Source organism: Poecilia reticulata, linkage group LG20 (assembly GCF_000633615.1).
Source record: "Poecilia reticulata strain Guanapo linkage group LG20, Guppy_female_1.0+MT, whole genome shotgun sequence".
NCBI lineage: Eukaryota > Metazoa > Chordata > Actinopteri > Cyprinodontiformes > Poeciliidae > Poecilia > Poecilia reticulata.
In genome coordinates this window covers 3,543,928-3,566,109 of record NC_024350.1, presented here as the reverse complement: position 1 = coordinate 3,566,109, position 22,182 = coordinate 3,543,928, and the positions used below count along the sequence as shown (strand labels likewise).

Here is a 22,182-nt window from a genome sequence, read left to right as displayed (position 1 = left end):
AAGAAGGGAAATATTTTATTGCCTGAAATGCAAAAACAGCATTCCTTCAGAGTAGAAAAGGATGCAACTGCAGCAAAAATAAAAAAATAAATAAAAAAACATGTATGTGTATTTCTGCTTGACCTTCCATCAATACAATAGGCTTTAATCTTTTGACAATTTTTAGATGAATCGATTAATAACTGGATAGCCAAAGTCATACCAGAGCTGGAATATTTGCGGGCTTTTGCTGTAACCTCCCTATATTCTGAGTTAAGAAAAATAATAGTTCACTGCAGTAACTCTCGGTGCAGATTAAAAAACAAAATCACTTCCTTCCTGTTTTATCTTCTCCTCTCACCTGTCAGCCTCAAACTACTATTTTCTGTATATAAAACAAAACCCAGTTTCATACATCAGTCCAGAGTATATAACGGCTGCCCTACAGGGGACAATAATTAATAATAAATGGCCACAACACAAAGCATGCAACATTATAGAATGATGGAGAAAAAAGGAAAATTGCATCTGGAGCTATAGCTAATGGTTAACGGTTGCCGTGGCGCTACACTAGAGCGTCTCACTGAAAGGTCTTCAGCCGGTGAACGATATTAGAGCAACAAAGATTCAAAAAGGTTCGACTCTTTAGTTTAAAACGTGCAGGAGTGCAGTCAACAGCAATGCAAACCAAAAAATGCACAACGCAACATCTGAGAAACAAACGGAAAATTTCCACTCTATTCATAAATAAGTGGTATTTCTCTGTGAAGCTGCATGTAAAAAAAAAAAAAGAGAAAAAAACACCAGAAAGCACTTTAACGTGCCTTAATGATGTTTTGTTGGCTCGTGATAGAGATCTAATGACGTGCAACCTTTCCCACGGTTGTATTCAATTTATTTGTAATTATCCATTTATTAGGAATCAGCTTCCGAAGCCCCGTACTTTGGAAGTTTGCTGTGGGGATCGGGGTCGTCGTCTTGGATGAAATTACACACGCCGCTGCCCGTTGCTCCTCTTCGCTATTCTTTCTCAGCAGGATCGCCTTCAATGGACTTTTAATTGGGAGTAATTCACTTCCCATCACAATCCCATTAATTGCACGGACTGACCTACTCCAGCAGTCTGTTCCTCATCAAGCTCATTTACCGGGCTGCATAATTAGCACCACCGCTACCGATTTTAGCATTAGAGAAGACCTTTACACAAATGATGCTCCTCAGTGAGGGGCAGGAGCTGATGTGTGGCAATCAAGCCGGCAAAAAAAATAAAAATCTAAACAGGCATGAACATGAACAGAGACAAGTAGATGAAGAGCCGTGTTGATGCACAAAGGCAATTTTTTGTTTTGTTTTGTTTTTCATCATTTGCTCGAGATCCTGCAGTAGAATGATTTCTTTTGATGTCCTTTCTTTTCTTTTTTTTTTTTTTACAACCCTACACCTTTTATTGACGACAATGTGCCCTCAGATCAAGAGCAAACATACACACGAACACCCCCCCCCACACACACACACACACACACACACACACACACAAAAAAGCAAACCACAGCAATTTAATCACACCAATTACCGGGAGAAAATGTCAGGGATCAAACACACGTAAGGTCGCCAACATGCTGCTCATTTGCTGTGCGTGAGTGAGCCAGATTAATTCCTGCACCTTAGAGTCAAGATATATATATATATATACATATATATGGATGTATGTATGTGTGTATGTATGGATGGATGGATGGATGGATGTGTAAAGATTACTGACAGCAAAAATTAGAACAATCCACAGTTTGAGTTGAAACGGTAAGAGAGCCATTTACAGGATGCCTGATGCACCTCATTTTTTAAAAACATGGTTTAATTGATTAAACTTAGTCTCAACCCCGCACTGTTGATTACTTTTTTTTTTTTTTAATAATTCAATAAACACGTAATTGGGTGAGGCAGTGCCAGCTAAAACATGAATTTTGATTCATTGACACTGAATAATTTATGCTGTTCTGAGTCAGAATCACAGCAACGTATTCCCGTGGTCAAATTAAATCTCAGCAGCAAGCAAGCAGCTTTTGTGAATGCGGTTAATGATGCAAACACATTGCGTGTGTTCTTCACACGACAGCTCATCAATGTTGCAGTACAGATGTCATCAAAGATGCACTCTTCAGAATTTATTGTGGAATTCCAACGTTTCTTTCCGAGCCGTCGTATATAAAGGTGAAAAATCGACACATTTTTAGTTTAGGTTATTACACTGCAAAAACACAACATCTTACCAAGTATTATCGTCTAGTTTCTTGTGCAAATATCTTGGTACACCTGAAATCAGACAAGCCTAACTCAGACGTAACCTTTTCAGCAAGATATAGGGTCTTGTTTTAAGGCAATAATTCTTGAATATTGATTAATAAGTACTAGTTCCACTAGCAGATTATTTGACTTATAACAAAACATTTTCCCATGTTGTCAGAGAAACAAATCTGCCAGTGGAACTAGTACGTTTTAATCAATATTCAAGCTATACCTACATCTTGTTTTAAGTCACTTGTATGTTAGTTTGATCTTATTTCAAATGTACTGAAATCAAACTTGACCAAAATACTTGGTAAGACTGTTTGTTTTTACAGTGTAGGAGCAGAGGTGATGTCACACCATGTGTGTGAAAGAGGAGTTATTTCACAACAAGGACAAAATGGTTACATTTTAAACTATTAGCATTTTACAGCAGCTATTAGCACAGTTAGCATAGCTGGTGTGGTTACCGTGGCTACAGCTTCAGCCTCCTGTGAATTTAAAATACTGACTTAAAATGCCCAATTCCAGTTGCATGACAAAAACAAGTTGAAAGCTTAGAATAATAAAGGAAAGCAACTTTGCTGTACTCTGTTTAGCCTTCCTGTTATGTGCTAAAAGTCTTGCTCTCTCTCATTTCAATTTTTTTCTTATTTATGTAGTGCCAGTGCATAACATGTAACACTCCAGGGACTTTACAGACATTATCAAAAAATGCGGCCAAGTTCAGTTTATTATTCAAATTGGTTTAAAAAAAATTTCAATAAACCTGTTGTACAAAATACAATTCTCTTCTAAGTAGCTTTTTGCTTTGTTTTACTTAATTTGACTTGAATATTTAACATCTTTCTGATCCACCAATCAGAACACGTTCAAAACAACCAATCGAGCTGGAACTCATCCAGTTCAAATAACTGGAGGATTCATTGTTACGTTTCTAATTATTATTGTTGTCGTTTCCGTTTCCTTTTTATTTTTTTTTTGGCATGGTAACAAATATGCAATCATGTTTAATTTAGTTTTTTTTTTCTGTCTCCAGGGGCTTCCCGGACCTCCAGGTGAAAAAGGAGAAAACGGCGACGTTGGGCCCATGGTAAGAGAAACTCCCAACTTTTTACGAGTAAAACTTGAATCCATTACCGCAACATCACATTTCCTCTTCTTTTTTTCTGTGCAGGGTCCTCCTGGTCCCCCTGGTCCCAGAGGCCCTCAGGGTCCCAGTGGAGCCGATGTACGTATTGCTTATGAACATAGATCACATTTTCAGACTCTCCTTCCCGAACGATCTGCTGTATACAACTTTTGCAACACCTCAGGGTTTTCTTCAGGTCTTAAAAATCCTTAACACTCAATCATCTAAGTTATAGGGCTTGGAAAAAAAAAAGTTGAAAAGTGTCCATTTGTACGCCTATTGCCTGAACTTTTTAAAGAATTGCGGCGGTGCTGTTCATCTGTTTCATCTGTTGTTGCCCTAGGAACTCTGGAGTTACTGTGCTGTGAAAAAAAAACCCGACAAGGATCATAATGCAGAGCAGCAAAACGACAGAAATGTATCATAAAATCCATCAGCGTTTACCTCAAGCCTGCAAAAAAACAAAAAGAAAAATCCACTCCTTGCTGTTTGTTTGGGGAAAAGAAGTCAATAAGTTCTTGTTTTCTGATCCACTGAGGGCTGCTTCGTAAAAGGCAGCGTGTATTTTTAATAAGGTTCCAATTAAAAAAGCGGGGATTTTATTAGTTAGCTAAAATCGAGAAGTGTTGCCACGATTCTATTCTGTGTGAACGATGCAATGAGCTGCCAAGCCAGAGGCAAAAAGCAGAAATGTGGGTAGACAACATTATGCTCAACTTAAATTAATAAGCAAGTTAGTCAAGCAAATTATTAGAGCAGCTTTCATAATTTAACATTTTCTTAAGTTTAAATCCTAACAGCCTTAAAAATATATAGCTTAAATGAATTTATAGCAACTTGCAGGAAGTCTAATCAGTAGTAGCTCATGTGTCGAATCATGACTCCAAAATGAAGTGTGACTGATCTTTTTCTGTGTCTCTTTAGGGTCCTCAAGGTCCTCCAGGTGGTGTGGGCCCCATAGGATCTGTGGGTGAGAAGGTAAGGCCCCATCTGGGCCCCATCTGGGCCCTGCAGGGAGTTTTATCTGAACAATGTCGTCATGTGACACGGAGATAAAATTCTGCGCTCGCTTTAATGCAGGGGTGTCCAAACTTTTCATAGCACGTTCCATAAATGTCAAGTTGAAACTCCTCTGGATTATTCTATATAATTATAATTTCAAAGACGACGAAGAGAGAGCGGAGTCAAAAAGCGAAGCTTTTGATTTACCTGTCGATCTGCGTTCCCACCCTCATCTATGATCATGAGCTTTGAGTCATGACCGAAATAAGGAGGTCATAGATACAAGCAGCTGAAATGGGGAAGTCCATGTCCAGACTTCCCAAAGTAGGACAGTCTGGACTTCCCTACTTAGACTGCCACAACCCGACCCCAGATAAATAAATGAATAATGAGTAAGTTATTAAGTAAGTATTTCAAATACTTTTTTTTACCTGCTAAATAAGTGATAAACTCAACTCCCAATATTTTAATTCAATAGGTAAAACAATCAGATTTCTGTAGAAAATTACTGTGGAGCCTAAACAAAAACAGGTTTGCCATGTTTAAAAAAAAAAAAATCAACCAACCATATCCTACATTTTTCATGCTGATCATTCTGTTTTTGTCTTTTCAGCAACAACAGGATTTTGTTCAGTTTCGTTTTATTCTTTCTAAGTTTATTAAACAGTCATACCCAAGTCTGAACAAAAACCTGGATGAATACGTTGTGTTGTTCCATTTTAAGATTTTTTTTTTTGCATCTTTTTCTGTTTTTGAATTTCCTGCCATCAGTGAAAACTTCAAATTTGGACTACGATTGAAAACAATATCATCTCTTTCTGACTTGGTGCTCAATTAAAGCACTTTGAACTGCCTTGTTACTGAAAATGTGCTATATAAATACAATCACCTTCACCTTTAATCAAAGGCTGTACTTTGGACGCCCCTGCTTTAATGTCACCGGATGGTGTTGATTCACATTCTGTGACTTTGCCGAAATAAATAATCTCGAAGGAACAGTAGTTTAAAAATAACTTTATAGGTATGACTACTTAGCTAATTGCTTTACGTTGTTATAAATATGGAAATACTGAATCGTATCAAATGCTGTAACACTTAATATGACTGTAATCCTTGTCAAAATTACCTTCACCCCAAAGTTTTGTCTGAATTTGAGGACTCTCCATGCACCAGCTTGAATGTTTACCTGTTGAGACGCTGACATTTATCTAACCACAGGGCGAACAAGGGGAGGCTGGAAACCCGGGACCACCTGGAGAGCCTGGAACTGGGGTAAGCATACACCGTCTTTTGCTGTGCCCCTCTGCCGACACGAATACGTCCACCAGGGTCATCCTACATTTTCACGCAGACGTTTCGGTTTGTGTCGCAGGCTCTCGGTTCAGACCACTCCTGTGCCGTACACGCGGTTGTTTTCGGGTCGGTCGGGTATCCCAGATTGAATATTCTGCATAGCTTGAGGGCGGACATGAAACAGCACACAATCTAATGAGAGGGAGGGCTGCTGTGCGTCCGTCACAATAGAAGTAATTGCTACTCGCATTCAGACGGTTGGATCATCTCAGCGTGGCTCCGGCGCTCTGCACAGCGTGTGGACATGTCCTACCAAAACGAGCCTCCTTCCAGACTTTTAAGGCGTAATTATCAGGAAGCGTTGTCTGATGGATCCGATTTAAAGAACAATGTTTAGGGAAAAAATATCAAATCCAAACGCCAATTTCTGAGTTCCTACTCCTGTTAGGCTGAATCTTTTGTTCATTGCAAATTATTGGAAGATGTTTATTTATTTTGTCTGGCTTTTGTTGTTGCTAGATGGAAATTTCAGAGAAGTTAAAGAGGTACATCAGCAGATTGAAAAGGTAGAAAAGGAGGAACAGGTGGAGGGTAGTACCTTCAGATGGTAAACTTACTGTTCTCTCCTTTTAGACTCTGTATTTACTTACGTTTTACATGATAAGAATGAAAAGTGTGGAAAGTAGAGGAGATATCAGCGGGGGAAGGAGGCGGAGTAAAGCTGGAGCAGCTTTAGGCCTTCTGTTGGCCTTTCAGTCGACAAATGTGAAATGTGTGAAGGGTCATGAAGGAGGACCAGTCACTGTACAGCAGGTCTTAGTAGCTATAACTAAGTGTTAGTTTCTGTTGGACAAGATCTAAATTTAGCTTTAAGCTCTACATGCAAAAACATTACTTTGGGGGAAAGACAAACTCTGTGTACACCAGAGTAATAATTGTTTTTATTACAGTTTAGTTTTATTTTGTTGTAATTTTTTGTTTACCTACTTCAGCTGGTTTTCATTAGCTTTAGAGTGTTTTCTAGGTTGTATTGGTTGTCATGGTGAGTTTAACAGAAGTAACTGACTGACAAAAAGCTGCTGCAGGAATCGGAGTCAGTAAGCACAATCTCTCTCCGATGTTCAACCAAATCACTGGTCATTTAAAAAAAATAAAATAAAAAATAACGTGCTAATCTCTGTTGGTAACCCAAAGATTTTAGGATTATAACCGGAAAGCAGAAGATGAGGTTTTATACTTTCACAAATATAATGTTCCATAATGTTAATTTTTCTTAAACGGCTCATATCACCTTGGAGGTTAAGTTCCTTATTTCTTATCCTTAGCTCCGTCGTTTCTGAGTCCATAAAATCATCCGAATCTGTCAACTCATTCCATATCTGCAGTGTTGACCGTCTAGGGTCGCTGCCCTTTGTGAAACAGTCCAACATCTTCTTTAGATCCAATATCTGTCAGCAGTCTCTGCCTGCACAGGTTCTTTATTCCCTCCACTGAGTTTAATGTAGACTGAAAAAAAGAAAAAAAAAACTCTGCTTCTTTTGATGTTGACATAAGAAATACCCCGTCACTGTAGGGACCCAAAGGTGAGAGAGGAGAGAAAGGAGAGGCCGGACCCCCCGGAGCTGCTGGGCCCGCCGGTGCCAAAGGACCCCCTGGAGACGATGGTCCAAAGGGCAACCCTGTAAGTCTGACAGGTTTGCTATTAAAGCCAGTGAAAGTGTGGCTCCTCATGCTCAGTCACAATCTGCTGTTTTAGAAAAAAATTCACACACCTTAAAGGTGGGTCATTTTACCCAGTCTCATATTCAAGAGCTAAAAAGCCTTTTTATTGAGGGAGATTAGATTTTATGCCTGCATGGCAATGGGAGGCAGTGGGGTCTCTTGGATTTGCAACATCATCATTAAGTTCATTACATTACCTTCACAGGTTGTAACCAAGTATGCCAGGACGAAATCACGACCCAAATTACCTCCCACATTCCAAATGCTGTTTCCAAGGAAATTATTTCTCAGCAGCTTTTCTTCTGGTGTTCTTTTTAACTCTTTTTGTACTTTTTTTCCCTCTGTTACAGGGACCTGTTGGGTTCCCTGGAGACCCAGGACCCCCTGGAGAGCCAGGTGTCGCTGTAAGTATGAAAATACACCGCTTGCTTTGTATGAAAAGATTAGAGTAATGAAAATGTATTTGTATATTGATTTTTTTAGCCTTTTTTTTTTAACCTGCACATGAATTACAGGGTACTGATGGAGAAGCAGGAGAGAAAGGAGAGGATGGTGAGCCCGGTCAACCTGTAAGTTATCAATACTGTTCATTAGTTAGAATGAATAAATTATTGAATATTATCTGTTACTTAGAACCATAATAAGGACGTACAGGAATCAAATTATCTCTAAAATTTTCACTGTGTATATTTACTGAAATTAAATACATCACATGATATCACAAGGCTACTCTTGGTAAAGATTAAAATAACTGTTGTGTGTAATTATAAAAGAAGGGCAAACAGCAATGAGCTCATATTGTGTAGAAATAACAAAGGTCATTACTAACAATCCTTTGTCCTGTGATGTAGTTGACATGATTTTTATTGTATTTCACTATCAAAATTGAAGAACAATAGTTCAAAAATAACATGTAACGTTTAAAATTTATCAAATCAAAATGCCCTTTCTCTGTTTCTTTCTTGAAGGCATTGGTTTGTCCTCCATTTTGAAAAGAACAAAACATATTTATTAATTTGGGTTAAATAATAATAATAAACTTAAAATCAATTGTAAAAGTTTTCTTTTTAATCTGCAACTACAAAAATATAACGTTTTCTCGCCAACAACTTTCTCACATCCAGGAAAGTCAGCTTGCTGGACGTTAGCATTAGCATGGTCGCTAAGCAAGCTAAAGCCAGATACATACCTATATTTTTGCTCCAACACAGAAAACTTCTCAATCACAAGTCTTATAATAGTTATTATTTGTACATAGTTGATATTTTAAGTCATAAACTAATCTAAAAAAATATATGAACCAGTTGGCTTTCCGGTTCTGTGGCAGATGCTACACACACAGTTAAGCTAACAGTTGACTGAACCAAAATGTTTAGTTAGGGTCTGTTACCTTAACAGTGCTGTTTAGATGAACATTTCATGGTTAAACTATATATAGTCTTATTGGTGATATTTCACATCCTCCAAAATCCCTTTTTAAAGTGTATTTGTAACTTTGGAGTCATCTTGTCATACTAAAATAATGCAAAAAAGATGATTTAGGCAAAAAAATAAATATGCTTTTGGCAAAAGCTTAAACTATCATTTTAGGAAGCTGTTAATAGGAGAAAAAAAACAAAACAAGTGATGTCAATTTCTGACCAGCATAAATCTTGAACAGCTGCTATCATTGCCTGCACTTTACTGGAAAAATAACAGCATGAAGAAGTGCAGCCATTTATCAAAGTACGAGGTACTGTTATTGACTGTGTCAGGGTTACTGAGCTGTTACTGTCCAGTGAGCTGTGCGATTTAATGATCCATGAACCCCTCTCATCAGTCTTTGTTGCACGCTTGTTTTCAGGGACCCCCGGGTCCTTCTGGAGAGGCCGGTCCACCTGGTCCACCTGGCAAGAGAGTAAGTCCTTGGCTCTTCTAGCTCATTTCCTTCCAGTAAGTTGTGTGTATTGTGCTTGGCGCCACATTCAAGTCTCGACTAGACACCGATCTAGTTGCATAATTATTAATACTTAAAAAGTTGATTCTCCTGATCAGTAAATTTTTTTGGTTGAACAATACAAAACGTATCTTTTAATTAAAAAGATGATTTCGTCGCGCCTCGGTGGGCGGTTTTACGCCAGCCCCCGTATCCAGCGGTTGAATATTGCTTCGTCTGGCAGCAACTTCAACTCAACAACCCAATTTGGCTCTAAAGCTGGAGAGATTCATTCCCATTAAAGGCAGAGTGGCAAAAACAAAGTGGGTGATTTACGGGGTCAAGGTGTTGCGCTATCAGTGAGGTAAAGCCTTTTTAAAGCCCACGAAGAAATGAATGTCAGGATGTGAAAATCATGAATCATTTTTTTCTTCCACTTTGTGAGAAATTGAAAGGCTTACTACAAGGGTGGGGGGAGGGAAAAGATCACAAAAAGAGGGCGAAAATGGAGTTTATGTCGTTTCAGCGAAAGAAAAAAAAAAGATGTGCAGCAAGTCTGACACGTTATTGATCCGGCGGCCGCCTGCCGGACAGCATCTGCAAAACAGAAGCATGACACGCGTCTTGCAAAGTGGTTACGAGGTGATTAGGAAAGAGACGCAGATTCAACAGCTAATAAAAACAAACAATAAAAGCTCTGACTGTCGAACGTGTTCATCGCGAGACAATCATCTTGTCATGCAGTGTCTCATTTAGCGTGACGTGGGCGCTGTCTCTTTTAACGCTTTTAATCATCTTTGAAGGGCAGATCTTAAAACGTCAACAGATGCGACTCACCCCAATTAACACGCACCCTAACAAGCACAGTGCTACCAATCAGGAGAGATTCCTGACAGAAACACCACCAGATGTCCGCCTTTAAGCCATTATGGCGCCATTTTTCAACTTTTTGCTTTTTAATTGTGTCAGTAGCGGCGATGGTATTGATTTCCACATGCATGAAAAACGAAAAAAAGTCTGCCAAGAGTTGCCGAGAAATCTTCAGGCATTAATGGCGATCAAAGTAAAATATTCAGCGCAAATATGAGTTAATTAGCTCAAAATTTTATTCCCATTTATCTTTGAAAACAAATTAGGAGAAATATTATTTTAGAGACCTAATGGACCAGCACCCTACACAGGAAATTAAAAACTCTAAGAGCCCAGTCGTCTGCAATAATGTTGAATGACTGTTTGTGATGCAAAAATGTATTTTAAAAAGTCATCATAATACTCTACATGCTCATTAGTGAACGGAAGTATCTAGAAATCCCACTTTCTTACAGAAGCAATAAACGTTTTTCTCAAGAGCCCCTTTTTAAAATTCATTATTTGCTTTTGAAAAAAAGAAACAGACATTTATTTAGGTTTTATACTTTTAAGACCTCAGTTATCTTCCTCTTGGTTTTAATCTTGTACCAACCAGGAAGACACTAGTATATTAAAATCTATTGGGTTTTTTAATTTTCACTCCGTTATGTCAGTATATCTCACAAGTCATTTGAGTTTGTAAATTAACCAAACTATCCAAACATTATGAAGAAAGTTAACAGGATTGCTACAGTAACAACTTTTTCTCATGTATCTTTGCAGCTTGTTTTCCACATTTGTAAAAAAAAAATAAAATAAAATAAAATAAAGAAGAAGAAGAAATTACTCACCAAAGTTGAAGATAATAATGAGAATTTATTTATTTTTGGTCCAATGAGAAAATGTGCATGTGCTGCATTTTCAAACCAAGGCTGATTGCTTCCCCACTGCGTCGACAGAAATCTGTATTCCATTTATTATCATGGTATAAACATACGCAGCACCTGAACGGCTTGGCGGGGATTACAGTGAGGAAGGAGCTATTTTGTAATCACTCACAGGTCTTAGGTGACCGATAATCTGTCCTTTGAATGTGTAATTTCTAAGATTTCTATTTTTTTACCTTTTGAATTTCCTGCTGTCTCTTCACTTTGCCCTTAGCAACTATGCGTTTCGAAACGATTCTTGAGCACGTTTAATTTCTCAAGCTCGCGGGCGCATTTCTATTTCTAGTTTCACTGACAGTTCTGCACTTTTTATCTGAAGAAATGTTATCCAGTGAAAACCTTGGTAATCAGCATTTGAAGCACAAACCCAATAGAAAGAACAAAAAAAAAAGGGGGGGGCGCTCAGTGGAGCCTTGACACGAAGTGCACACCTTAACGCGCCGCCGCCGTCTTGACGCGCAGCGGCAGAAACGGTCCTTTGTGCTGATGAAGAGCCTGCCTCTTCACCACCAGTGAGAGGTACAAATCAGGAGAAGATGAAAGCTCCGAGACCTGAAGAGAGCTCGCATTATGGGCTCTCAGTCAACAACACTCAGCCTGCCCGTCGGCCAGATCAGAGCCGAATCATGGCGGAGGGCGGTTTTGAAGATGGAGACTAGAGGCGGAGTTGAAAGGGATCCTCGAGGCCAGGAGAGAATCTGACCGGGGGAGAAGACGCGGCCGCGCCGGCGTTGGCGTGATTGAAGAAGGCCGTGCGTTCCCGTTTGAATCTCTCAGCGTGATTGTGTGTTTCTGTGGGGCGGACAAAGGACACTCACTCCGATGGATCTTGACATAGCTGAAGCGGCGCATGTTTGATGTCACCGGGTTACTTGAAGACTGTTGCTACTTTGCATTTATCAACTGGGACACATAGTCAGTAAGAAATCTAATAACAAAGAAGGTAAAAATACCAAAACACTTGGAAGCTCAGGAGACGGTCCAGTGAAATCTCTTGTAATAAACGTCCTGGGTTTTTTGTTGTTGTTTTTTTTACCCCCAAGACAACAAGCCGTGAATATTTTGTGGTATTTTATTTAAGTTTTTTTTATGGATTGTTTGCTTTTTGTTATGCAGGCAAGTTTAGATTTAGCGTTTTTATTTCATTTTATTAGTGTTTTGAAGTGGTCTAACCAGTCTCAATGGGAATCTGAAAGAGAACCTGTGAAGTGTTAGAGGTATGAGGTTTTCCAGCCTCCAAAGACTTGAAGCTCCTCAAGGTAAATTAGTCAAAATTCCAGCGGAAACGTTCAAAAAGCCGGTCCGCAATTACAAGGATGGTTCTATTTCCTGCTACGCCAATAAAAAAATATTCCATTAGTTGTTAAAACTAGGACAACAGAGCACATACCAAAGTTTGAAAGTCCTTACAGTGGCTCAGCTTAAAATGCTCCTGTTAGTTTATAAATCACTGAATTGACTCTGAGTTCACCTGCTGTGGAACCAAACGTCCTGACCAACTCCACTAAATTCAAGCTGAAAATTTGGTTACCTTTGATTAATAATTGCTGAAAAATTGGTTTATTGTGATCCGGATTACAACTTTTCAATACTTTTCTTCTTTATTGCACTGCAATGTAATGTTTTATTTGTTTTGTTTTTTTATCTGATATTTTATATTTTGTGCTTTAAACTGTCTTGTTCCTGAAATGTGCTACATTAAAAACTTGCCTTGGTTTTTTTCTCCTCTGCTTTTCAGTTGCCAAAAGCAGCAACATGGAGTATTGAGCCTTAATAAAAAAAAAGAAAAAGACATTAAGCTTTATTTTGCTTTTAAAAACATTTGAGTTAAATTCTGAAATTGAGATCAAATGCATTTCTAGTGTTTGGTCCATAGATTAATTATGTGTCAAATCTGTTCATTTTTGTAATACGTCTAAAGTATATAACAGACCAGTTGGTTGATTTTTCTCTTCAGTCAATTCTGATTTAGTTTTGCTGAACCGTGACTGTTAACCTGCAGCTGCAGACTGGCTGACAGTAACATACCTACTGTACTCTACTGTACTGCACTGTCACAGATCTGGGAAGACCGTCTGCTTACATGCATGTTGGGGTTTTACAGTGTCGTGTTGAAAAACTAAAACATTCTCCCGTGGCTCCTCCTCAGGGACCTCCTGGAGCTTTAGGAGCCGAGGGCCGGCAAGGAGAGAAGGGCGCCAAGGTAAGAAAATCACTGCATGCTTCAGGCGAGAGTCACCTCAGCTGAATTAAATGTTTGTGTACTTTAACTTCCATGACAGATTACATGGAAATAAACATGTTGGAGTAAAATGTTCTTTGCTCTGGCCAAAGAAAAACAACGCTGCTGTCTTCCTTTGTTTTTGCTCCAAGGATCTTTGGCGTTAAGCTGTAATTTGCGCCACCATCAGTATGGAAATTCACACGCGTCGTTTTCAGACTCGGTTCCCGTCAGCCGGCGAAAGCGGCACCATCCGTCCTTTCGCGGCTGCCTTCGCAGCTACTCGAGTCTGACAATGAAAAACAGTTTTTGCGATCCTTCGGTACTTTTGTTCATTAATTTTAACAGATGCTACAAAAAGCTGGAAACGATATGAGACGGAGAGCAGTGCAGCCGAATGCAACCGCAGCAGCAAGTCCTGTGAAAACTGTTTAGAGCTTTGTCATAGTCTCTGCTCACTTCTCAGCCCAGACTTGATTTCCTGTAACTTTCCTCCATGTTGCAGGACGTATTCAGCTATTCTTGTTCCCGCTCTGAGCCTTATTTAAAGCGTCACACGCACATATTATTTCAGACCCTCGCTTACTTGTTGACACTTGCCGGGTATGCAGACTGCACATTTATTTTAAACTCTGCGCAGGCTGTGGCTGAACTTTGCTAAGATAAAAAAAGAAAGGGGGGGGAAAACACTCTGAAGCCCTGAGAGGCTGCAGAGAAGTGTTGACAACAAAGTACCAAAGTTGTTTATGGTTTTGCAGTTTTTTATTTGAGACCATCACGCATGCTGTGTTGATGTCTACAGTGCTCCTTTATGTGTTGTTATTTTGCTCTACATTCATATTTAAATACATGCCAGCAGCTTGTTTGGATTATTTGGGCAGTGAAAACATTGTAGTACTTTCATATGTTATATCAGGCATGAAAATATTATTTATGTACATGTCTAGCGTCGTGTTTTGATCGTTTTTTCTATATCCACATGCAGGGTGAAGCGGGCGCTGAAGGCCCAGCTGGTAAAACAGGACCCGTCGGACCTCAAGGACCTCCTGGGAAGCCCGGTCCAGAGGGTCTGCGTGGAATCCCTGGCCCTGTGGTACGTCACTGTTTACAGGCTTACAAAGCCTTGATTTATTTTTACAATTTGTTACATTTTAAATGAAAACTCCAGTGTTATACTGGAGTTTTATCTTGCAGACAAAAATGCAGCATACAGTAATTGTGAAATTGAAGGGTAAGACTTTATTTGAAGGGATGTGCATAAGACTGACAGGACACCATCATGAACATGAATGTTTATGACACTTTTAACGCAAAGCTGTACTAAAATCCGCATTAAAAGTCCATTAAAAGTGTCAGCTTTGCATTAGAAGTGTCATTATTTACCAAATGACAGCATTATGTCGCACCCTTCAAATAAAGTGTTTCATGATAAAAACATTTTCACAAGTAAAAATGTAAAAACTGTGTTGGGCATTTGGACTCAGCCCCATTTACCCCAGCACCCCTAAATGAATCAATTAGAATCAATACAAATGTGTCGTTTCTCTTTGTCTTCGGTTAGTTCGTCACATAAAACCCCAACAAAATCCAGTGAAGTTTGTGGTCAGAACATGACAAAATGTGAAAATGTTCAGTGAATACTTTCACAGGCCGACTGACGCACACACCACACACACACACACACCCACACACACACAAAAGTACCGCGAAGGCATGATGATAGACTTCATGGAATAATCAATACTCCCATTTGGCTTATACTTTAGTTTTACTTGTTTATTTCAGTGCACTTTTCCTCCCTGTTTGGGCTATTAATCATCGAGTCGCACACAGGAAATCAATGGCGGAGCGGTGAAAATACAGCAGCCCCATAATGCTCTCTTCAATTGAATGGTTTTTCACAGGGTGAACAAGGGCTGCCCGGTGCTCCAGGACAGGACGGTCCACCAGGTCCGATGGTAAGTATTCTAAGTCCGTCCCGTCGTCTCTCGCCTGTCTGGATTTATTCCTGCCACCAGTTTTCTCTCTCTCTCTCTCTCTCGTCTGTGAGCTTTTTGAGCCCACAAAGTCCCACTGTAATAAAAACGCACGTTGACCTCACATTTTATGGATTTGTCTTGTCCGAAAAGCCTTTTTTTATTCAATGTCTTTTGTCGCGCTTTTTCCTCCACACATTTTCCGCGGGAGTGTTTTTCCTAATTGCTCCGATTGATTTTTTTGATTTTTTTTTCTCTTTTTCTCATCATAACGTTTCAATGTGTTCGTCATGCAGGGTCCGCCAGGTCTGCCAGGCTTGAAAGGCGACCCCGGCTCCAAAGGTGAAAAGGTGAGTCCGTTTTTTTTTTTTTTCCCTCCATTTTCTTGTTTCCATTTGGAAGCTTGTCTCATCCTAAACTTAAAACATCATTTACAAAAACCTCTCTGTAGCAGCCTGGTTCAGAAACACCATTGTGGACTTTATGCGTCATCTCAGAATAATTGCCATGTTTTCTTCAAAAGGTCTTTAAGAAAGACTTTTATTTCTTTTTTCTTTTTGTCTCTTTCCCTGCAAAAGAAAATGTTTTCATGGGATTGAAAAAGCAGCTGAATATGATGCATCACTCCAATCTGTCCAATCTTTCTATTTTCCTTGCTCTTACCGTCACATTTGTTGGTGAAGAATAACTGCTAAGGATATTCAGACAGGGCACATTACTCTATCTAAATTGCCTCCACGCCCTGACATGATGGCTTGAAAGAAACTATTTGGAAGCACACAACAGAATCTGAGTGTGTGTGTGTGAGTGTGTGTGTGTGGGGGGAGGGGTGTGCGTGTGTGTGTGGTCTTCATCTCTAATGCAGTTGAATCACAGGACCCGGCTGGAGCTTGCTTATTTCAAAAGTCCTTGGATCTGTGGTGTGAAACGACCTTTGCGTTTACACTGACTTTCTTTCATATATGTTGCCGAAGCGACATCTCTGTTAACACACTTAGTGTTTCTCTCTCTCTCTCTCATGAAAAGCAACTCAGACTGCAGGTATTTTTATTTTGTTTCTCGTTTGATTTGACCGCCTCGCGTGTGTGTGTGTGCGTGTGTGTGTGCGTTTTCGCTCTGCAGGGTCACCCAGGTTTGATCGGCTTGATTGGACCCCCTGGAGAGCAAGGAGAGAAGGGGGATCGAGGTCTTCCCGGACCGCAGGGCACTCCCGGTGGCAAAGGTGACTCTGTAAGTGCAGCTTGGCCTTCAACTCGTAATACCTGCATCCCCTTCGCCCTTCCGGCTGTGGCCAAAGGTCGAGACACGGTTGCTGTTGTTTGAACTCTGCTGCATATCTAAGTCCTACAGCAGCCACTCAGACTTTCTATCTACTTCTTCTCAGCTACAGTTGATAATATCATCGCTGTTTTTAGACCGCCTTCAGAATATGTAGAACTATTACAGAAGCACCAGTCGAAATTTTGTGGCCGATTTCCGAGCTTTGGTTTTTGTAAAGCTTGGACATCCCGATACAAATTCTAGTTAATGCCGATTATTTCTCTTTGGGAGCTGTAGTAACAGAAGATTTAAGAACAGTGTTACTTTTTCTAGCCGTCCTGCTTTGAGCAATCATTAATCATTCATATTTCAAAAAATACATTTATATTTCTATCTTAAATAAGTGATGTATAATCCTAGTGCTAGCAAACAGCATGGTTAGCGTGGCTGGAATGATTCAAATCAAAAGAGGCTATTAGTCGTGTTGAGCCTCTTTTTTACCTGCCGAAGAAAGTCTTGCTCTCTCTCACCTTCTCGCAGTACTGCAGACACGTCTGGACATTTTGGAGAAAACACATTTTTGTCTGAACTGCTTCTGGAAACAGCTAACTTTGAGCCTTCAGTCAGTAACAACATCCACAACAAAGAGTTGTCAGCACAGTAGCGCAGCCTGATGAAAACAGGATGAGTTTCTCACCATTCGGTCACCGATTTGAACCGTTCAAGCTACAACTCTTGCGATTTTCTCTGTCTGTCGCAAACTGTATCTAGTTGTAGTTCAGTAGTTTAATATTACATGTTTTTTTTTTTTTCCTTAATCTTCTCACAGTCTTCCTGAAATCTCTACAGGTAACATCCATGTACGAGCCTGGGATTATTCTCAGGTTATTAAATGTTTTCAGAAGCGATCTCACACACCGGATCGCTTTAAGCTACAAGTTTGTTCTTACAAAGCCGCCGCCGTATTAAAAGTTCTGTTTTCAGTGATAAATGTTGAAAAGCAGGTGAAACGTCTGGTACAACATCAGCCTTGATCCAGTTTTACAGAAACCTTTCTGAGACTTGAACTAAGTATAGCCTTTCTTTGCTTTGCTAAGACTTAGGTTTATGAAGCCGAGATGTTTTATTTTACCAAAGGGCTTAAGAGTTTTATTCCCATTTAATTTTAGAATCGGGTTGAAGGTCCTGTTTCATTATTCCTCTCTTGATAAGGTAATGACCTCACAGATTCAAATGGAAATGGCATAATATTAGAATTTCATTTTGCTTTCTTTTCATGAATACTAAGATTCATGTTAGTATTCACTCTTCATTTATGCCATTTTTTGTTTTGTTTTGTTTTGTTTCCAGCTCTCATTACAAAAGCCTCAGACTGAAATTTATTTTGTATCTATTGACAAATCTTTTTGTGTTTCAGGGTATCAGTGGAGCTGCTGGTCCCCTTGGTCCCCCTGGGCCCCCTGGTCTACCTGTGTGTATTATATTTCATAGGCTGTATATTTATTTCCTGTATAGAATACCAAACTCCTGTTCTGTCCCTTGTGATCCAGGGTCCTCAAGGTCCGAAAGGAACCAAGGGTTCAAGTGTAAGTACAAACTAAGCTGCTACATGTAGCCTATATGTACTACCAGTTAGCTTTCAAACCAGCCAGAATAATCCATCTTCCGTACGTCTTTTTGCGTTTTCTCCCTCAGGGTCCTGCTGGTCCTAAAGGAGACACTGGTTCAATAGGTCCTCCAGGTCCTCCTGTAAGTGACTTTAGTTCTTCTTCTATTTCGATCGACTCTACACAAGGCCGAGTCGTAAACCTAGCCACGCTGTGTGATACCAGGGCCCACCGGGTGAGGTCATCCAGCCCCTTCCCATTCAGTCGCCCAAGAAGTCCAAGCGCTCCAGTGACATGCAGTCGGACGCCGCCGGCGCCTTCGCGGATTACGGCGAAGGCATGGAGGACATCTTTGGCTCTCTCAACAACCTCAAACAGGACATCGAACGCATGAAATACCCCATGGGCACGCAAAACAACCCGGCCAGAACATGCAAAGACCTCCAGCTGTGCCACCCCGAGTTCCCAGACGGTAAAAACCACACACTAACAAAACTATAAACAAAATGGAACAATATTTAAAAAAATATTAATCACCAGAAAGAAAATTGTTGAGCTCATTACAATTCATCACGCAATTAATTGATTGTCCCTTTTTACTAAATATGTTATGTGAAGAAATGACTTCAAATTGATTTTCCTCCGTTCTCTTCAGGTGAGTACTGGATTGATCCCAACCAAGGCTGCTCTGGGGATTCATTCAAAGTCTACTGTAACTTCACTGCTGGGGGTGAAACCTGCATCTATCCGGACAAAAAGTCCAATGGGGTAAGCAACTTTGGCCTCATGGCATTAGGAAACTCCTGATTTCAATCCTTTGTCAACGATTAGACCTTCATGCTGCACCGTAGTTACCAGAGAAGGTTTTGTTTCGGCTTGGAGAAACGTTTGGGAGCATCTGAATGTTTGCAAAATACCACAAAAGTCCTCTGGCATTAAGTTGTTTTTTTTATAGAGAAAAGCAAAGAAAACTTTCTCTATTTTCCTGAATAATAAACTGTGATTTTACCCCAGAGGTTTCGCTTTTATACTGTTTTCATGTTTTGTTCTTGACTGAGTGCAGGTTATATTACCCAAGATGACTCCACACGCCGATGTTCTGCTCTGTTGTCTGCAGGTCAGAATATCCTCGTGGCCTAAGGAGGTTCCAGGTTCATGGTTCAGTGAATTCAAGCGCGGTAAAATAGTGAGTGTTTCTGTTTTTCACCCGTCTCCCACCACACTCCGGTCCGCGCCTCGTCTCTTGGGTTCTGTCTGCGTTCTCCCAGTTCCTGCAGTCGGAACTTTAGTTTGAGTTTATTAGAAGCTTCTGTCAGGTTTTCATACAGTAATGACTTTATACAGAATACCTGTAGTAACCCCTAACAACTAGTTACACTGTGTAACTAGATACACTGGTTCACCAGAAGCATTTTGAGACAAACATACTGTTTTAAATTTATTCAGTCTTGAATGAAAATGTGTGTGTTTTTTTTTTAAACAAATCAGCAAAACACGTACGGCATCCAAATAGTTTTTTTTTCTGTGTCCAAAAGAGTAATTTTAGTGATCTTTAGCTTTTTATGTAAATAGTTAGTTAATGGAAATTTTTATCAGAGATGATAAATCAAACGGCCAAAATCTCCTGAAAAGGAGGAAATACTGAGTTTTAAAAAAAACTACCTATACATACTTTAGTGTCTATGCAATAGCTTAACGATGGCAAAGATCAGATTTTATTTATCTGTTGCAAATAGAAAAGCAAAACCTAACCCTATTGCTACAGAACTTATATAACATTGAATATTACAATTGCAATGTTATTTATAAAACAGATACTGTGATTATTTCTTATTTTTATGCATAAGCTTTACCAAAAATATACAATAAACACCTGCCTGGTTTAGTGAAAATGTTTAATTGATTATTGTACAGAATATTGCTTGTTTTGGCTTTTTTATTCAATAAATGTAGTTATTACATTATATTTATTTACATTTGATTATTACATTTATTGAATTTATGTTGAACAAAAAAATATATATATATACTTTTCATGCTCTTCCCTTTCCTTTCCCTCCCTGACAGTTTTCCTACGTGGACGCTGACGGAAACTCGATCAACATGGTACAGATGACCTTCCTCAGACTACTGACCGCCTCAGCCAGGCAAAACTTCACCTACAGCTGCCACCAGTCTGTGGCGTGGCACGACGCGGCCAGCGACAGCCACGACAAGGCGCTGCGCTTCCTGGGCTCCAACGACGAGGAGATGTCTTTCAACAACAACCCGTTCCTCCAGGCCATCTCAGATGGATGTTCGGTAAGCGGAGTCCGTAGATAAGACTTTGGATGTTGGTTGTTGAGATGCACTGACAGGTTTTCCAGCTTTCCTGATTTCCAACAGGGCATCCTTAAGAAGTTTTTCATTTGTGGATCTAAAATTAAGGCCTTAAAATGTCTTGAATTCATTCAAGAAAATGTAAGTTGGGCCTGAAGGTGTTAACCACACGTCTTAAATATTGTTTAATCTCGTAAATTGCATGTAGGTATTTTCACGCATTTACAAGTTTTACTAATATAAAATAGAGCAACTTTGTTTTACTTCAACCGACCACTTATCTGGTAGACAGTCTTGCTCTCTCTTACTGTCTCGCAGCCTGAAGGAACAGCAAACATGACTTAGTTTTGTCAGTAGGATCTTTTATTGCTAATTCACGTAGCTGCTGTTGCCAGCTTCAGTGTGTATTCTCTATATGTTGGTCTTTGTCCCAACAATGAGATTTTCAAAAAACACGTCCTAGAAAATAGCTTCTTACATCTCTTGACTTGAGTTTCGAACCAGATGCTGACATTGGAAAAGAGCTAACTGTTGAGTCACTTTTACTCAATAGCAACATCCATACCAAAGAGTGTGGCTCACTGAATTGTGGCATTCACTGAACAGAAAAGGTCTGAAAATAGAGGTTTAAAACCAATCAGGCCAAATCAAACCACACTTTACTATCTAAAGTGTCGTTATAAGCAGCTAATTAGCTTAAAACACACATTAGCTTTTGGACTTTTATCATTTGTTAATTTTCTCCTAGTACATTTACGCTCATTTTTAAATTTGACCCTTTCTCTTGTGAGCTTTAAAAAAATATCTAAAAACATAATAAAATCATGTTTTTTACCATATGGTGAACATTTTCCTTTTAAATACCCATTAAGGAACTCTTCAGTGTTTCATCCTTTAAACTCCAGCCTGACAGAGCTATTATTCTCCAACTGAATGAGACGATGTTGAAAAGCTGCGACTGTAGCTAATGTCGGCTGATAACTGTGAAAAGTCGTCTTTTGTCTTGCGCCTTATCCTGCCGCTGAGGTGTTTTGAGGCAAACAGATTGCTGTCTTAATTTGGATTTTCATTTTAAAAGGCGCGTTTATTCCCAGAATGCTTCCCACTGATCAGCTGGCATTGAACTTTGCCTCGTGTCCCTTTTTTTTTTTTCTTCTTATCCTGCAGACAAGAAACGGCTACGGAAAGACTGTGATGGAGCTCAACACTCCCAAAATCGACCAGGTTCCGATCGTCGATGTCATGTTGACTGATTTCGGGGACCCGAACCAGAAGTTCGGGTTTGAAGTTGGACCTGTCTGCTTTCTTGGATAAACAAAGATAGAAGACATTTTTTAAAAATAAGGACTTGATGAGGACAGGAAATAAAGTCAAGCCAGGACATCCTGGGTGCCACCAAATTTTAACCCCCCCACCACCAAACCCCAACCCTTTTCTATGCCACATGCAAGTTTTGAATGAGCGATGGTGTAGCAGACATGGCCTTCCATGTCTGCACGCGTAATCCCGGAAGCGCTCGTTGCCCTTGTGGGGCTCGAACCACACGACTATAGCACGCTACGGACAGGAAGGCGAGGGACGCAGGAGCGGCGTGGCAGACGAGGAGGAGTCGGAGGCGACCGACGGACAGGGCCTGGCGACGCCAGGCGATGAAACGGATCTCTTCGCCCGAAA

At 39.9% G+C, this 22,182-nt stretch overlaps 1 protein-coding gene across 4 annotated transcripts in view; it reads left to right on the top strand.

Moving 5' to 3' along the window:
* Nucleotides 1–21,843, top strand: part of col11a1a (collagen, type XI, alpha 1a) — a 93,524-nt gene extending 71,681 nt beyond the window's left edge. For all 4 annotated transcript variants that reach the window (XM_008438345.1, XM_008438344.1, XM_008438348.1 and 1 more), the window contains 21 exons: nucleotides 3,305–3,358; nucleotides 3,443–3,496; nucleotides 4,322–4,375; nucleotides 5,618–5,671; nucleotides 7,266–7,373; nucleotides 7,765–7,818; nucleotides 7,930–7,983; nucleotides 9,258–9,311; nucleotides 13,275–13,328; nucleotides 14,332–14,439; nucleotides 15,251–15,304; nucleotides 15,619–15,672; nucleotides 16,445–16,552; nucleotides 18,000–18,053; nucleotides 18,133–18,168; nucleotides 18,278–18,331; nucleotides 18,415–18,661; nucleotides 18,845–18,957; nucleotides 19,307–19,375; nucleotides 20,257–20,490; nucleotides 21,676–21,843. In XM_008438345.1, coding sequence (XP_008436567.1) covers nucleotides 3,305–3,358; nucleotides 3,443–3,496; nucleotides 4,322–4,375; nucleotides 5,618–5,671; nucleotides 7,266–7,373; nucleotides 7,765–7,818; nucleotides 7,930–7,983; nucleotides 9,258–9,311; nucleotides 13,275–13,328; nucleotides 14,332–14,439; nucleotides 15,251–15,304; nucleotides 15,619–15,672; nucleotides 16,445–16,552; nucleotides 18,000–18,053; nucleotides 18,133–18,168; nucleotides 18,278–18,331; nucleotides 18,415–18,661; nucleotides 18,845–18,957; nucleotides 19,307–19,375; nucleotides 20,257–20,490; nucleotides 21,676–21,822 — 1,818 coding nt within the window. In that variant the 3' untranslated portion in view covers nucleotides 21,823–21,843. The remainder of the gene's footprint in view (nucleotides 1–3,304; nucleotides 3,359–3,442; nucleotides 3,497–4,321; nucleotides 4,376–5,617; nucleotides 5,672–7,265; nucleotides 7,374–7,764; nucleotides 7,819–7,929; nucleotides 7,984–9,257; nucleotides 9,312–13,274; nucleotides 13,329–14,331; nucleotides 14,440–15,250; nucleotides 15,305–15,618; nucleotides 15,673–16,444; nucleotides 16,553–17,999; nucleotides 18,054–18,132; nucleotides 18,169–18,277; nucleotides 18,332–18,414; nucleotides 18,662–18,844; nucleotides 18,958–19,306; nucleotides 19,376–20,256; nucleotides 20,491–21,675) is intronic.
* Nucleotides 21,844–22,182: the final 339 nt, after the last annotated feature.